The 17390-nt window shown below is 37.9% G+C and overlaps 1 protein-coding gene across 7 annotated transcripts in view; it reads right to left on the reverse strand.

Moving 5' to 3' along the window:
- Positions 1–17390, reverse strand: part of LOC120629107 (protein Gawky) — a 37685-nt gene that overhangs the window by 14107 nt on the left and 6188 nt on the right. For 5 of the 7 annotated variants that reach the window (XM_039897875.1, XM_039897874.1, XM_039897871.1 and 2 more), the window contains 9 exons: positions 15602–15727; positions 14710–14879; positions 11749–12321; positions 11139–11584; positions 10124–10378; positions 5656–5812; positions 2418–2540; positions 1416–1553; positions 562–719 (listed from right to left, as the gene is read on the reverse strand). In XM_039897875.1, coding sequence (XP_039753809.1) covers positions 562–719; positions 1416–1553; positions 2418–2540; positions 5656–5812; positions 10124–10378; positions 11139–11584; positions 11749–12321; positions 14710–14879; positions 15602–15727 — 2146 coding nt within the window. The remainder of the gene's footprint in view (positions 1–561; positions 720–1415; positions 1554–2417; positions 2541–5655; positions 5813–10123; positions 10379–11138; positions 11585–11748; positions 12322–14709; positions 14880–15601; positions 15728–17390) is intronic. The other 2 variants (XM_039897878.1, XM_039897876.1) reach the window with 1 other exon arrangement.

Raw genomic sequence — 17390 nt, forward strand, 5'->3', positions numbered from 1 at the left:
TAAATGTGTATTAACACATTGTTTAAACAAAATTACCTTGGGAATCAGATTATAAAAGCATATTATCATTGCTTTCTAACGGGCATGATTGTCGTCAAACGCTGGCCTATCGTTAATAAAAAAAAAAAAAAAATATTTTTTATTTTTGTTTTTCTGAACTTGATGTGGTGTACAAATAAAGAGTATAAATAAATTATCACCCCATTACCAGACAACTAAGAGGCGCAGGTCACCTGTAAGAACGATAAGGGTGTAGGCCGTAGTCCATACTGGGCAACATTATGGCATAGCTCTCAGGCATGTAGGTTTTTCATTAATGTAAGTTCTAAAAACCGCACATTAATGAATGTGTGAATGAATATATTAACTTTTACTGTACACAACATTAACATATAGAAAAATTTTAAATACAAATTTAACGAAAAGTATACAATTTGGCGGCCTTATCGCTACATAGCGATAAATTAATGATAAGTACGAGTAAATTAATAGATCGAACCTATCTAATGTCACCGCTTCACTAATTGTTAGAAATAATAAACGGCAGTAGTAAATACTCACGACTCAGGTTGCAGGCCAATCTGGCCGAGCTGTGGGCTGGTAGCTGACTTAGCAGTGCCCGGTGCACGGCTGAAGTCGTTAACTTCGCCATCCTTGTCCAGAGATGGCAACTTCCACTGGGTTAAGCGTGATTGCTGATTGCCACTGGGGCCATAGGCCTGCGGAGACAAGAAAATGGTCATACTCCTTTGCATTCAGATAATATATTATACACTCTTAGGGATACTAAAGCAAGAAATCTTAATAAACCCCTGCCATGCTACTGAAAAAGGCGACTTTCTGACATTTAGCTAAAAGTGAATTTTTAGACCTGTCCTACATCAGCAGAAGGAGCTCTACCTACGTTTCACACTTGTAGTCTACATATCTGGCTTTAAATGTATCTATGATTACATAAATATACCACATGTAACAGAATCCTAAAAGCCTGTTACGTAATATTTCGGTTTTCATTTACACGTTGTATAATCATCAGTCAACAGCCACTATCCCATGCTGGACTAAACTCTCCCAACGGGAGGGTATACAATCATATATTTTTTTAATTATTGGTATTGTTTTACGGTACGGGTTTAGCAACGTTGCGGCGCCGCACTGCCCTGTTAGGACACCACTGCGTCAAACTTTTTGTTTTGACGTTGCAACGCTCCGTGAGCATTCGAACGGACTAGGCTAACCAAATCCTTAATCACGCTTAAGTATTTTTTTCAACAATTTCAAGGGACGGAGAGATATACAGCAAAGTGAGCGAAACCCTTATATGGTTCCGTTTTTTTTTAATATTTCAGCATTCTGATATAAAAACGTAAACTTTTTTTACTGACGCCTATATGAATAAAGTGTAATGAACTTACGGATTGGGTATCCTTCGAAATAGACATATCACCGAAGTTGTTCTGCAGCGGCGCGAGAGGGTCGTGACTCTGCTTGAACAAGTCACTACCGCCGGTCTGCTGCTTCATATAGAGAGCTTGCTGATTCGCTATTTGATTCTGCAGAAAAAAGTAAAACATTGATTTCCATCAATAAATATTTTAAGAAATCCTAACTTTCCTAACATGCCTAGTTTTAATTCAATAATTTTGTTTAGTACAGTAGTATGTACGTAGTATTTTATTTAGTATAATAGTACGTGCGTAGTACAATCTACGTATCAACAATGTCTAAAAAATATGAAACTTCCTTATTCTTTCAGAATCATACCTTAATTAAATTAATAAAACATAAGGTAAGCATACCTATTACCGCCAGCCTACCAATAATTGGCATCTTGTTGGCACATCCTTTACATAATCAAAATAAAAAAATACTTTAAAACATTTGTAGTTATAACAAAAGTAGGAACTTAAAAAAGGTGATAAGGCTTTAGATCGATATTAACTTTTAAAATTGACCATTTTGGGCTACATGGTAAAAAGTACTATTCATATATAAATAACACTTTCAGTAGGATTGGTACTAATACTACTACTACTAATCTATCCTGCAAAAGCAAATATTTTTACAAGTAACTCTGCATAATAGCGTTACTTTGCGGAAATCCATGATATATTATGAAAATTAAGCTTAATTTGCTATACTCCGCGCAAAGAAGGAGAAACTGTATGGTGTTATTTATAATTTCTTCAATCCTTATACTCCACACCAAACAGATCTTCGGCAATGTAGGAACTCTACGCACGTTTCGCATCGAAACCGATGCATCCTCAGGAGATTTTGACTTTATAATGAATAATGTTAAGTGATATTTGCTGTCAACTGTCCATGGTCACAGTGTCAATAATTACTTATTATACAACTTATATTTATTAATTATAAGATGTTACACCTTATTATTCCTTTAAACAATACATTACCTGTAGGGCGGTAATCTGTTGCTTGGCCTTAGTAATCTGCATGGAGTACTGCATCGCAAGAGTAGAGTTTGGCTTCGGTATAGCCAGGGTGTGCTGCTGTACAAGATGCTGCAGCACTTTGATCTAACAAATAAAAAATATGGTTAATACTTACAATACTATTACTGAAAAATAGTGATAAGCGTGAGATGTTCTTAAGTCTTGAGAGCGGGGTCTTATGTTCCGTACCTTATCATGTTTAATAAACCCTTCGGTCAATAAAACCCGAAGCAGAGTCACCTTTGCCATGAACAAAATAAGCTTACGAATTGACAACAAATCAGTTTGCAGGTAAAAAAAGCAAATTGCTCGTCCTAATATCCAAGAAAGCAATAACAACGTGCTAAGTAAACAACCATGTATTCAGTAATATGTAATTATTACTAAAGATTAGATAATCTCTTTCTTTAGTCGGTCCCTTATGGAGGATCGTGATCACTGCTATGGCGAGTAATCTTGTCATATATGATCTCTCTCCATCGGGTACTGTCTTTGGCCATTTGTATTGCCTTATAGAAGGTACAAGCACCAGTTTCTGTTAGTCTATCTGACCACCGGGTTGGAGATCTGTCACGGGGACGTTTGCCTTCTACATTTCCAACCACTATCAACTTTTCAATGCTCTCGTTTCCGCGTCATGTGATATGTCCAATATAACTAAGGTATTAATACAAAATTATTTATTAATTTAAGCTCTTTCTCATCTAGCAGCACTCTGCACCTTGATACAATTCCAAACAACATGCAAGTAAATATGTATCCACTATATTTAGAAATGTAAAACCGTCGTCGGGTGATTTTCCTTTCGCTGTAGAGCGGCCCAGTGATTTGCATACAATAGATAATTGGCATAACGACCCCAGCGGATGGTGATACTGAATCGAGAATTCAGATCTACTTTGTAGTGTCGCACTAAATTAAATTCAAACGATAAATTACAAGGTCTCGGTACAGGTGGTGGATACCTTTAAAATACAGATTTCGTAAATGCAGGTTATATGATACTATGCTGCAGAAGTAAATTTTATTTTGGCTATAAAATCTTTTTTTTTTTTAAATGTGACCCATTTGTTAAGGAAGTTTAAAGCTATATACAACAACATGCTACGAAAGATGAATAGAAGTAACGCGATTAAACTGCAGGGCACACCTTTAATGGGAACCATTTGGAACTGAAAAATGGCAACATTCGCTCGCACTCGTTAGGCTTACGGAGTGGGTAATATTAGGAATGTATATCGATAGCTTCTGACTGCAATTTTATTAATTTTAAAGTAAGGTACGACATAAATTCAAAATTAATTTATTTCAAGTAGGATCAATGAATCCGTTTATTTGCAGTGAGAAGAAGCCGGCAAGAAACTCAGCAATTGCTCATTTTTATAGTGAATTTTAGCTCGCGAGAGATGAAAGTGATGTGCTTCCAAGCAACCTTGGCATTAAGAAATTCATCAATCGTATAATAAATGTGTTTTGGCACAGTTGGCACAAAAAAAAAACATACAATCAACCCCACAAACAACTTCCTTTCGCACTGTTAATATATATGACCTTTTCTAGTAAGTAGATTTGAGAGTAGATTTAACTACTTTTTGTCAAGTTTTGTAAAATTGTGAAGATACTGTAAGTGTATTCCTACTTGTATAAATATTTATAAAAACATATATATATAATGATAATGCAGCAGCATTATCAGCAATTAAATATAGCAGCATATCCTACATAAAATACAACGATATCTTTATCGATAATCCGTAGGTACACGTACCTATTGTTACTGACGTGTATGACCTCAAGCCTCAGTTTAAAACTGCCCTATTGCAAGATATACATAAATGGATACAAACACCATTACTCAATAGAAGGTAATATTTGTATACATTGTACATAAATAGGACTACAAACTGTGGCGGTTTGTTTGCAAACAGCTTCCTTTTCACTGGAAATAATGAGTCACGCCCTCCATCATTTACTACGCGTAATATTACGCAACACCCTTACGAACAGGAGTTTGTTTGTAAACAATTCATTTTTTATACACAGACCACATGACTTCACCTGTGTTAGCACGTGGTTTTTCTTGCAACACTTTTTTAGTAGAATTAATTTCAGTTAGTCAATTACCATATTAAAAGACTTTATGATAAAAGGTGACACCGATACGTTAATTTATAAATTTAATACTGTCGTGATTTGATGTCACGGATTTATGAATAGTTTTTAACCACTGACGTAATGGCTTTGGTGTTGTTGCCCTAGCCTGTTTCCAAAATTGCCGTTGCGGATTCGCATGATTATCATTTTATGTTAATGCAATTCCACCCATAAGCCATTTTCATTGTGGGAGGAGACCGAAACCCTGCGTGGGCCGGTAATGGGTGGACATGATGGTGATGATGATGATGATTTGTTATTTTCCCTTGCACTTCACACACAGCATCATGTTTCCGACCACGCTTTATTTTTCTTTCTTCCACTTATAAAAGTCTGTGTCCATGAACCCGAGGCGTAGCTGTTAGGCCTCTAAATACACCGGCAACCACGCCCAACAGCAGTGCCGCTTGTAGGCAGAAACAATCACGGAGGTAGAACTTCCCAGGCAGTGCCTGATTAAGCAAGCGCGGGGCCCGTAGCAAATTCTTTAGAAGAGCCCTTGATATGCTATGGGTTCTTAAGTATAAAGTAGTAAAAATACAATTTAATACCCAATACGTATCTTAAATACGTATCTTAGATACAATACGTATTTGCTATCTAAAGGTTACAATTTTGTGGGTAATTAATAGTGTAGTGAATTACTATAGGCGATGTCTGTGTGCGTGGGCGTGGGCGTTTGTGTGCGTGGGCGTGTGCGTGTCTGTCAGTCAGTCAGCCAGGCAGAGATGAGTGGTATTAAATACGCGGGGCCCGTAGCAATTGCTGCTCTTGCATCGTGGTTAATCCGACACTGTTCCCAAGGCACGCAAGGAACAAAGCCTAAATTTATAAATATATACATAAATACTATATATAGATATATATATATATAATTTACCATAAATGAGGAAAATGAAAAAGTTTGTGAGCTAGCAACATTTCGTGGATGTGAAATCAGATGTGGGATTTTCACTGTTTATGGACACAATGCCCTTCAAATAATAATGGGTGAATGAGGGTTGTCTAAACTCTATGCTACTACTATACTTAAAGAACAACTTACTTGTTGCAGCAGTTGGTTAAGTAGGACCAACGTTTGGGGTGCCAACGGTTGGTTCAGGATCTGATGATTCAAGTAGCCGGCTGATACGGCCATTTGGATTTGTTGCACGAGCATGCGCAGTTGAGCAGTGCTTGGTTGGCCGCTGCTTCCGGTTCCACTGATGAAAAAAAATACTATATTAGGCATATTCATTATTGATTTATATATATACCGTACAGAATAAGCAATTAAACTGAATAGTATTTTTTTTATTATTAATATATCGATAAAAATGCTTTTGTTACACTATTCACAGCTTCACAGCTAAGCCAATCATGGCCTTATTTTGCATAGATATAGTATGCAATCTTTAGACAGACGTAGGATACTTTTTATCCTGGAAAAGCAAACGCTAGGCTTCACACCTAAAGGTTTGATCAAATCCATGCTAATATTATAGTTTATTTGTTTATAACCCAAACCCAGCCGTTAAAGCGCTCGGGATAAAATTTAGCAAATATGTAGCTTGAATCCTGGAGATTGATATAAGATATATTTTATCCCAGGATAATATATGGTTCTGTTCCCGTATTTTATATAATGCCTTATATGTTATTCAAAAAGTCTTCTCATGCCAAGCTGTGCCAAACGCGCTGCATCTAATTGAATCTTGATATTTCGTACAACCAAAAGACCAAAGCGACCCATTTTCAGTGTGTTCAGTGACATGTAGACGAGGCGGCATTATTGGGTCGCGTAGCATTGGGTGTCGTGCAATGTCCACGGTGTACACGTGGTGTTGACACATCTATATGTGTCTCGATCATTGATTTTTCCGAAACCTTACGCATCGTTTAAGATAATAATGGATCACTGGCTCACTGATAAACACAGTTGTCGTTCTTTTCATATTTTTTTTAACAGTAACTGATTAAGATAAATTATTTCTTATATTCTAAATGGGGACACTGTTTAGGTATGTCAGTTTGTATTCTTTCTTTCACGCAGCAATATAACAACGAATTCAAATATTTTTTTGGAAGGAGTTGTAATACAATACTAACACTACTACCTTATTAACGGCCGATTGACGCAGTTTGTAGCGATCCTGCTTTCTGAGTGGTTCGTGGCCGTGGGTTCGATTCCCACAGCTGGAAATAGTTTTTGTGATGATGAACATGAAAGTTTTTCAGTGTCTGTGTGTTTATCTGCATATTATACGTATTTATGTATATTATTCAAAATATTCGTCAGTCAACTTAGTACCAATAACACGCTACGCTTAATTTGGTGCTAGATGGCGATGTGTCTATTGTAGTCATATATGTATTTATTTATTTACTATAATCCTAATACAACAGCAAATACGACGAATCTATAGGTTTTTTAAAAATACTATTGAAAGCCAACACCATAATAAATCTATCAATTCGACGTAGTTAAACGAAAAGATCCGCTACACATTGTGGTAGTTAGAGTCAATTAGAGCCTTACAAATAAATGTGGCATAACGTAGCAATAGTTATGCAGTGTTTCATCACCTTTTAGTCTGAATCCTTTAGTAAAATACTGCAACTACTTCGATGTTATCCCACGTTTATTTATAAGCTTCTAAATGTCTCAAAACTACCTCAATGGATGGATACTATTCGTTTAAGTATGTCAAATTTTAAGTGCATACCACATATCATCCAAATTATTATTTATTAGCCACAAAGTTTTATTAGTCAAAAGACCTTGTCTTATAATTTTGGCGAGGAAAAATATAATATGTATTAAAACACGTCAGTTGAACCCTTACTAATATTATAAATGCGTTTGTTTGTCCTTCCTTCACGCCCAAAGTGAGCAACTAATCAACTTGAGTTTTGTCATCGAGTTAGTTGAAAGGATGGAGAGTAGACAAAGGCTGCTTTTTTATCCCACGGGATTCGTAAAAAAACCCCGTAATAAAGAAAGCGGGCAACAGCTAGTACGTAATAATAAAGTTATACGTATAACTTTATTTTCAATTTCCCGACAATATTCTGCACAACTCGAGGGTGATGTCATAGCTAATAAATAATACACGATTGTGTCAAGGCACCCTCTAATTACCTCCATCGTATACAGCCATCTATTCCTTTCTTTCACAATGTATATCGGCAAAATCGATAGTTCATACCCATTCTAGCAATTACTTGGCAACATCCAATCAATAACGCGTAAGGGAAAAAATGAATCAATTACTATCGAACTTATAGGATTTCGTTCTATTTTAGTTGATTCTTAGGCGGTGATACTACCTACCTACTACCCCCTACCCACGTAGGAGCTCGACTTCACTTTCGGAGCGCCGAGTTCGAATCCCATCTCTAACTTTTTCAAAGATATGTGCGTTTTAAGTAATTAAAATATCATTTGCTTCAACGGTAAAGGAAAACATCGTGAGGAAACCTGCATGCCTGAGAGTTCTCCATAATGTTCTCAAAGGCGTGTTGGGTCCACCAATCCGCACTGGGCCGGCGTGGTGGACTACGGTCTTTACCCCGCCTCATTGTGGGAGGAGACCCGTTCCTAGTAGTGGGCCGGTAATGGGTCTATATGATGATGATGATGAAGTTGATTTTTATCTTTACACAGTATAAAAAGTCGGGCGGAGTTTTTACGCTAATTACGGTGTTTTATTGCAGTTTTCAGGAATAGATAATGATTTAAGGGGAAGGTTTATATGTTGTAAACATGTATGTTATAGCAGATTAAAGCTAAGATTTTTAATGTAATGTCGTAACAAACATATTTTTGTGCGCTTACATTGCAAACGCTGGGCTAACTAAACCTTACGAGATATATTCAATAAATGTACTACCAAGTCGTATACTTAATCACTCCAAACAAACTCCACATTAGTTACATTGCACTCTTGCGAGGCCGGGGCGGGTCGCTAGTGCTTTATATATTTTCGCTGTGGCTCCGTCAATTTAAATTTCCGATCGAGCTAAATGTGGGCATAAGTTTGCATGGGTGAAGTTGCAATTTTACTGTTCGTCGGTCCCTCCATCCGTCGTTATTTTTATCGAGACAAAAATCTAACCCAACCAACTATTGTTTTTATGAGCGATTGTTAGGTGAATCTATATTTCATGCTGGAGCGGGAATCTTATTATTCCATGCAACTACCTAAAACACCTACCGACTTGATCCGACAATCGATCACTAGTTACGTATTTGAGCAACTAACTAAAATTGATCTCGTATCGCCTCGAGTTTGTCACGAAAATTTTAAATACGGAATTGACAAACTCGAAATATTTCCTCACGGAATTGGATATAGATGGTTTCAGTGGTATCTACGAGCACCGGATATCTTTTTTTACATAGTTTTAATTCGCGGACCTGATGGATTAGAAAAAAATCGTCGCTTATAAACAGAGCAACGATTCGCAACACTTCGCAACACGTCCTATAAAGTGCCGCCCTGTGTCCATCAACCTTAGCAGGCCTAATACTGAGCCTCATGTTTCCCTTATTTACTCCGGCAACCAGGCACTTTTGACGGGAGCACAGCTATTCTGTTTGGCGCAAGCAGAAATAAGCAAGAGTTCTGCCACTAAACGCTTGTCTACTACTGAAATGCTTATCTGGTAGATTTCTTGCCATGAATTCTGATATTCGACCTGAATTTTTACCTACTACCTATGCCACCGTCGAGCTTAAAGTCGTGCTTATCGCCATAATCTAAGCCTTAAAGTCGTGTTTATAGCCATAGTCTTGAGGTTAAAGTCGTGCTTATTGCCATAATCTAAGCCTTAAAGTCGTGTTTATAGCCATAGTCTTGAGGTTAAAGTCGTGCTTATCGCCATAATCTAAGCCTTAAAGTCGTGTTTATAGCCATAGTCTTGAGGTTAAAGTCGTGCTTATCGCCATAATCTAAGCCTTAAAGTCGTGTTTATAGCTATAGTCTTGAGGTTAAAGTCGTGCTTATCGCCATAATCTAAGCCTTAAAGTCGTGTTTATAGCCATAGTCTTGAGGTTAAAGTCGTGCTTATTGCCATAATCTAGGCCTTAAAGTCGTGTTTATTAGTCTTGAGCTTAAAGTCGTGTTTATCGCCATAGTCTTGAGCTTAAAGCCGTGTTTATCGCCATAGTCTTGAGCTTTAAGTCGTGTTTATCGCCATAATCTAGGCCTTAAAGTCGTGTTTATCGCCATAGTCTAGGGAGGGAGGAGTCCCACAATAATTGTGACCCGCTGTAAAAAGGACGGAGAAGGGGTCAAAATATCACGATATTCGTGTAACGTTATTTGCGGATGGTCCCAGAAGACTGGCACGATCGCGAACTGGAAAGCGCAGTTTTCGTAGACTCCTCACTAGATGGAGCCAAAATTAAGTCCTAGCAGGTACTAAGCACGAGACAGTTGTCCAGCGGTGGACGTCTATCGTTCCATGGATTGATATGACGATGACAATGATGATGACCATTTCCTGGGCTGTTCAGGATTGTAACTCACCTATTAGGATTGTAAGAAGGATGGTGCTGCACCGAGGGTGGTGGTGGCTGGTTGAGCAACTTCTGTACGACAGCTGGTGGCACCGATGGTACAGAAGGCTGCGGCTGGAAGGGTCCATGGTGGAAGTGATCGTCACGCCTCCAGCCTTCTCCACGAGCGGCTACCAGCAGTTCCAGTGCTTCCTCTGCGTTCATGTCTCTGCTACGGAGAGCTGCCTCGGCTTCTTCCTTCTTGTAACCCAACTCGACGAGATATCTGTGAAGATACCTTTATGTTAGAACGTATGAACAGCCAGTTTACTAACTTAATCCCTACTAATATTATAAATGTCAATGTAAGTTTGTTTGTTACGCTTTCACGCAAAAACTACTCAACCGATCCTCATGAAAATTTTTACAGATATTCTTGGAAGTGTTAGAAGTAATTTAGGATACTTTTTATCCCGACATTAAGCTCGGTTCCTTTGGGAGAGGGGATGAAAGTGTTTGACGATTTAACACTATAACTTCGACAAATTATAACCGATTTAAATAATTATTTTTGTACTATACAGTTATATAATATGTGTTTAATTTTGCCCAAACTTTGTGTAGATCTGATGAAAGTGGTTAGAGATAAAGGACAGAACTCCTCAGCGGACAGCAGCAAACCCCTCATTTAAGGCTTAGCGATACTGAATACTTTAATTTTTTTTAGAACTACAACTAAATTGAATGCCACATCAAAAAACAAAATCAAACGCAGACGAAGTCGCGGGCAACAGCTAGTATTATATATATAATTTAAACAGGATGCATATAAATAAAATACATCTAAATGATGACAAGAATTTATACATATCATTATTAAATAAATTCTAGAGATTGTATGTTTTAGTACACTATAAAATAAAATACGTATATTGAGTTTACATATCTACGTCGTACTCGTGTACAGTAGCCTTGTGTAAGGCTGCAGTACCTCATGCATGACATAACCTGAATCTAATTAAGTGTAATAAAGTAAAACAACCTACCTGAACTGTTTGCTATTCCAAAGCATCTCCTTTGGCAGCTGTTTGCCATGGGGCAAACCGCTCTGAGGTGGCTTGGGTCCACCCCACTCTCCAATGTCATCGGGCCAGGCAGTCGGCCCGCTGGGTTTCGGCTTGGGTACAGGCCATAGAGCGGGGCCAGATGCATCCGGCCAAGTGGGGACGTCCCGTTCTCCCCCCCATCCAGTACTATGGGGCTCCTCCCAAGAGCCGTTCCTCTGGGAATGCGTTCCCCAAACCGCGTCGGGTTTGGTCGGTGCGGGTGCTATACGTTGTGATGCGGGCGGGCCTTGGGGAGCTCCTCGGGACATCCCTCCCATACTGCGTTGCCATAGCGACGTGCCGTCCTCGAAACCGGTTCCGGTACGGCGCGCTGCCGGCGGGGAAGGTTCTTCCCATCCGGATGACTTGATTGGTTCTTTTGGACCCTGTTATATAATAATCACGAGTGGTGAACGTTGATCGTGGCATTATGAAGCATTAAAATTCGATTAAAATTATACTAGACATAAGCTGACAGCAACAAAATTTAGACGAAAAATAAGTTGGGAGCACAAATTGGGAGCTCGTGTTGATGAAAAAAATATCTTACCTGTGCACCCCATTGATTGACAGTGCTGGCTGGCATCATCTTGTTAGGTGCACCAGGGTGTTGATGGTGCTGGTTCCACATATCCCCATTCAGACGTCCAGAGATTCCTCCGCGAAGATCATGACCGCGTGGATCCGCGGGCTGCTGTCTCGGATCAGGTGTGCGGTGAGGGTCCAGTCTTGGATCAGAAGGCCTATGGGGTTCACCCCAAGCATTCCAATCGTCTTTCTTAGGCACGCTCCATTGTTGATTGTGTTGAGGAGGCCCAGCTGGCCATTGTTGTGGTGGAGGAGCACCCGTCCAAACACTACCAGAGTCGGCGGCATCGTCATCTTCACCCCATGTGCCCCCAATGTTCGTCGTAGGGGTATGTCCCCAGGGTGTTTTCGAAGCAGGCTGCGGCGGAGGCTGTCCCCCGTTCCTCAGATTAGCCTCCCAAAGATCAGTTCCAAGAAAAGCACCATTGTTCACCGGCTTCCAAGCTGGCTGGGTACCAGCAGCTGCTGGCTCAACTTTCGAACCCGGCTCAGGAGAGCCAGGCACATCCCAGTTGGTATCCTGGTTCACATGTTGCTAAAAACAGAAATGAGGTTTCACTCATAAACTCGTTTGATGAATTCTGGAGTGGAAACTTTGCCAACATGCCACATAATTCCGTCTACACATTGTGATATATGATTATTTCGGTGTTAAGAGACGATAATTTACAGTACGTTAATTTACAGGCAACCATCCAGATGCTGTAGATAAGTATCTTTAATAAAATGTAAGAATTTATTAAGTAATGTAATAGAAGTACAACTTTATATGCAAATCTATTTATTTAAATTCGGTAACGTAAAATGCAAATAGTAATTTTGGTATTCACAAGTAAATAACTCATTGCAAAACAACCAATCATTGACAAACCGTTTAAAGGGTGTCCAACATACACATAAGCTAGCTGCATAGCAATAAAAATGTATTCATTTATTCATTCAAAAGCTCATAATGACGCTTCGGAGGAGGTTGTAACAGTATAATTTTTCTAGCCCACTTATTATATTAGCACGACATAGCTTTCTGTTTTTCAATAGAAACAAATATAGGTTTTAAACTCGCTTAAAGGTTAAAGCGAGAGGTGGGCAAGAAGAAGCAAGAAATTTCGCCTTCATACATTGTATAAATTATCTAAATCTGCATTCCAAACCATAAATACTTCATCAGTAAACAGTCATACTTTGTTGCAAATGTAACTAACGAAGTGAGGTAGGTCGTCAGTACGGGCTATAAATAGAGAAGTACCTACCGAAACTTCCAACCTGTTACAATTATAACTTAAAACATATAGCACAAAATTATTTAGTAACGTTAAGGGCCCGAGTAACTTATTCATGCTTATTTTACTAAGTGATAAGCACAGACTTAAGAATACACAGAATCCTCATCCAGCTATTATTGCATGCAGTGCATTATGTCCAAAAACAGTGTCACATGTCACTTCACACTCGCGGAATGTTGCTAGCTCGCAAACTTTTCCCATTTTCCCCATTTTATGGTAAACGTTTAGAACATTAGAGGAGTAATTATTACTGTCAACTCCTAAATGGAATGAAGTGACTTTTCACTAATGAAGTGGAGTGGTTTTTGATGCTTCAATACTAGTCTTTTTTCTGTATGTTCTTAGTTTTAAGTTAGAAATTATAAATGCCTTTGATATTAATATATATGCTTTTTAGGTATCAAACTAGAACTAGAAATGTAATTAAGATATTTTTTTTTAATTTCGTACTTTAAAAAAATGGTCATCAGTAGAAAACATTATTAATTTGTCTATAAAACATTACTAATTCATTAATTCTGTTAATATTTATTTTATGACAAAATACTCGCAATTAAAATTTATATATATTTATTTACCTACAAAGTTTGATAAAGAGTTCATCACTAGCATGACAGTAAAACAAAGGAGTAGGATAAGTTACAATAAAAAAATATTGCCAAAATCGTTGTTAGTTCCTTGATTTGCTAAAGAGATATTTCAGTTTCATGACCGACTAGATTGCTCGCTTCAATAATTAATAACAAATCTTTCTTTATACACAAAACTCAATAAATCTATCCTTATATTTCACTTAAAAGGTCAACCCTCGACAATTGATTGCTAAAAATCGTATATTGTAAACATGACTCATAATGTAAGCGCATTTATACTGATATCAGATAAAAATTGATCTTACAGAATACATACATAGTCAGCCGTTCGCGTCACAAGTAAGAAATTTCGGTAGAAAATAGTTGGTTAAAACTCATGCTATTTTGCTGTTTTATTTATTGCAGTCGCTTTCAAAACATTAAACTGTAAAAATGGTTTCGAATGAAATAAAAATTATTCCATAAATTCTAGATTAATTTGTATTATGAAATAAAAATAATTTATGACGACCTCTCTGGCGCAGCGGTAAGCGCTGTGAATTTAAGTAGGAGATCCCGGGTTCGATTTCCGGCAGGGGCAATTTGGGAATTTATAATTTTTGCATTTTCTCTGGTCTGGTCTGGAGGCTTTGGCCGTGGCTAGTTACCACCCTACCGACAAAGACGTGCCGCTTAGCGATTTAGTGTACCGGTGCGATGTCGCGTAGAAACCTATTAGGGGTATGACTACCATACTCCCTAACAGGTTAGACCGCTACCATTTTAGACTGAATCATCACTTACCACCAGGTGATATTACAGTCGAGGGCTAACTTGTAGTGGAATAAAAAAAAATTAAAAAAAATCTCCTCCAAAGTTAGAAATCAATTAAAAATATCCCTTAAGTCTACCTCAGTACAAAACAAACTTCCGTTCAAAACAAAAGTAGAGGACTGTAAGCCATCAAATTGTTCTTTGTTATTTATCTCTGTGATGTGCAATAAGAGTGTATTCGTTCATCTAATCAGACATATTATACTTTTTAGCAGTATTGATAGATATACTTACGCCACCCCAGCCGTCTTGACTGTAAAGCGCCTCTCGCATAGAGTTCAACTGTTCTATTTTCGCCGAGGAATTGTTGTTCGAATTATTCCCGTTACTGCCATTGGGTGACGGGCCGTTTGTGTTCGAGGGATTGGCACCATTGCCATTACCGTTGGCAGCATTGTTTGTGCCTAAAAACATTGGAACATTTTCATAAACATCATAATTATGATACATTGGCGTGCTTTTCTGATAAGCATAAAGACACTTCCTAACCCTGAGGTATGTTTGTAACATCTGCCTACCCTCATCGAAAAATATGTGCAAGATCCACCGGCATGTGCACAAGAAGTCACAATAATTTCAATTGTTTCCTAGCCTGTGCACACATAACTATTTATTATTATGTAGCGTAGTTTTCAAAAAGGACTCTGTTAAAGTAGAAGCCGAAGTTATAGATCCATAGTAATTATTATTATCAATCCGCGATTTCGTTTAACTGTGTAACGATCAGATTACGATTTCATCCGCGAACTCTAGGTCTGGTCGTAGCATGATGTTATCTAGAAGCGGGTCCTTAAACAAGCACCAAACCGAAACGAGCACGAAACCGAAACGAGCACCAAAAAAACGAGCACCAAACCGAAACCAGCACCAAACCGGCCCAGTCCGCGGAGGACTATTCCCACCCTATAACTATTGTTTTATCCCCACCCTATAACTATTGTTTAATACTTTTTTATTGGTACCCGCTTTGGGCCTACTTTCCCTAGCCTACAAACCTTCCTCAATAAACGAGAAGAAATCAAACACAAAAATATATTTTCAAATCGGATACTCTTTCCTATAATTAGTGTGAACATAGAAACTGCGGATGTTACGTGGACAATTAGTTATCTCTCTAGGTACTTACCATTACTTTGTGGTGCACCATTGTTGTTTTGTTGTGAATTTGGCATATTAGGCGGGGAAGATTGCCAATTCTGCGATGCTGCACTGGTCGGCGGTATCTGATTGCCATTCCCCTTGTTACTGTTCACTATAAGAGACATTTCAAACGTATACAAATGGTCTAACCATTCAGAACTAACACAAAAAGGAAATATAGCTACAAAATATTGCTTAGCCGAGTGAAAAATCTATTTAAACGAGCACGTAAAAAGAAAATCGGATTAACAGTAGCTTAGGGTCCTGTTAACCGACTTTATTCCCTCTTACATCTTATATTTAAGATTTCTTTCATGTATTGCCTTTAATCGGTGCAGTTATCAAACAAACTAGTTTTACAATTTCATAAAACTGATCAAGCTTTGTAATCCCTAAATATTTACATACGACTGGCATACAACAAGTAATGACTTCGTCTGAGCGCTTTATTAGTCTGTGCCAATTGAGGCAAGACGCGACTTTTTTTAATTAGGTAGGAAGAGCGTTTGCAAGGCGCCCTCTAGGCTACCTACTTTATATCACGATAAGAGGGAAAACAGAAATTATGCGTGAACAAATTACAAGTGCGGTTTGCTAGTTGGTTATAATGGGACTTGACAGGTCCAAAAGTAAGTCTTTTAACCAGATTACCAGTTAGTTTTTAGTTTGAACGCGCTAATCTCGAATTACCAGTAGGATTTGAAAAATATTTTTTGCATTTGATGACTCTTTTTTTGAGGAAGGTTTATAAATCACGAAACAAAGTTATAGTGCTGTAGGACTTGGATTTGAAAAATATGTTTGTTATTATTATTATTTGATAGCTAAATTTTTGAGGAAAGTTCTAGAGAGAGATTTCTAAATCACGAAACAAACAAAGTTACGGTGCTCTAGGACTACGCAACGCAGTGGAGAGTGTTATTAATTCTATATACCCTAAACAAGTTCTAATCTATAAAACTTATTATTTGACTATGACTGGGAAGGATTATGGTGATAAATAAATTTAGACACATTTTTGCGTACAACTGAATCAACGTTGATTAATTATTTTAGATTGTTCAATGCAATAAAGTCCGAAATATTGTCTCAAGTGAAAGTGTTGTATTGCAGATCGGTAATGCCGGAATGGTATGTCCATGAATGAATCACCAAAAAATTTGAAATATTAGTTCTTTTAGTTTGAAATGGTACCATTAGTGCAATTAATTACAAGCAATTATCGTTAGCAAATTCGAGAAAAAGTGCACAAGTGCGACCTAGTTACGACGACCGAGTAAAGTTGTGAAATAAGTTAAGGTAAATAAATATGTCACTAATTGGTAACCGGATAAGCGCAAGCAGCAATTTCACTGTCATTTTTTTTATGTAACAAAAAATATATATGTATAAATACAGAGGCTAAAGAAGGAAGGTTTGCAAACAAAATATTCGTGTTATTTTTTTTTTCTTAAACAAATACTTTTATGTGTCCATTTCCCGTGTCTTGTGGTGACAGCAGAGTGCAGTGTGGTGACGTTAGATCAGAATACAATTGTCACTCTTCCCTTGGTGTCAAGGGGATTTACAGAATATAACAAAGAACGGGAATCATCTTTCTCAGTGCTACTACTACCATGTACTGCATCACCAACCCGTTTGGCAAGCGTAGTGATTACCTTTAGTCCAGCATTAAACTGTTCTAAGCTATTGATGAATCATGATATATTTCTATAGTGAGAGGCTTTTACGGCACATAGCTACCACCGAAACAACAAAGACGTACTGCCAAGCAA

The sequence above is a fragment of the Pararge aegeria genome, chromosome 14 (assembly GCF_905163445.1).
Source record: "Pararge aegeria chromosome 14, ilParAegt1.1, whole genome shotgun sequence".
NCBI classification, from domain to species: domain Eukaryota; kingdom Metazoa; phylum Arthropoda; class Insecta; order Lepidoptera; family Nymphalidae; genus Pararge; species Pararge aegeria.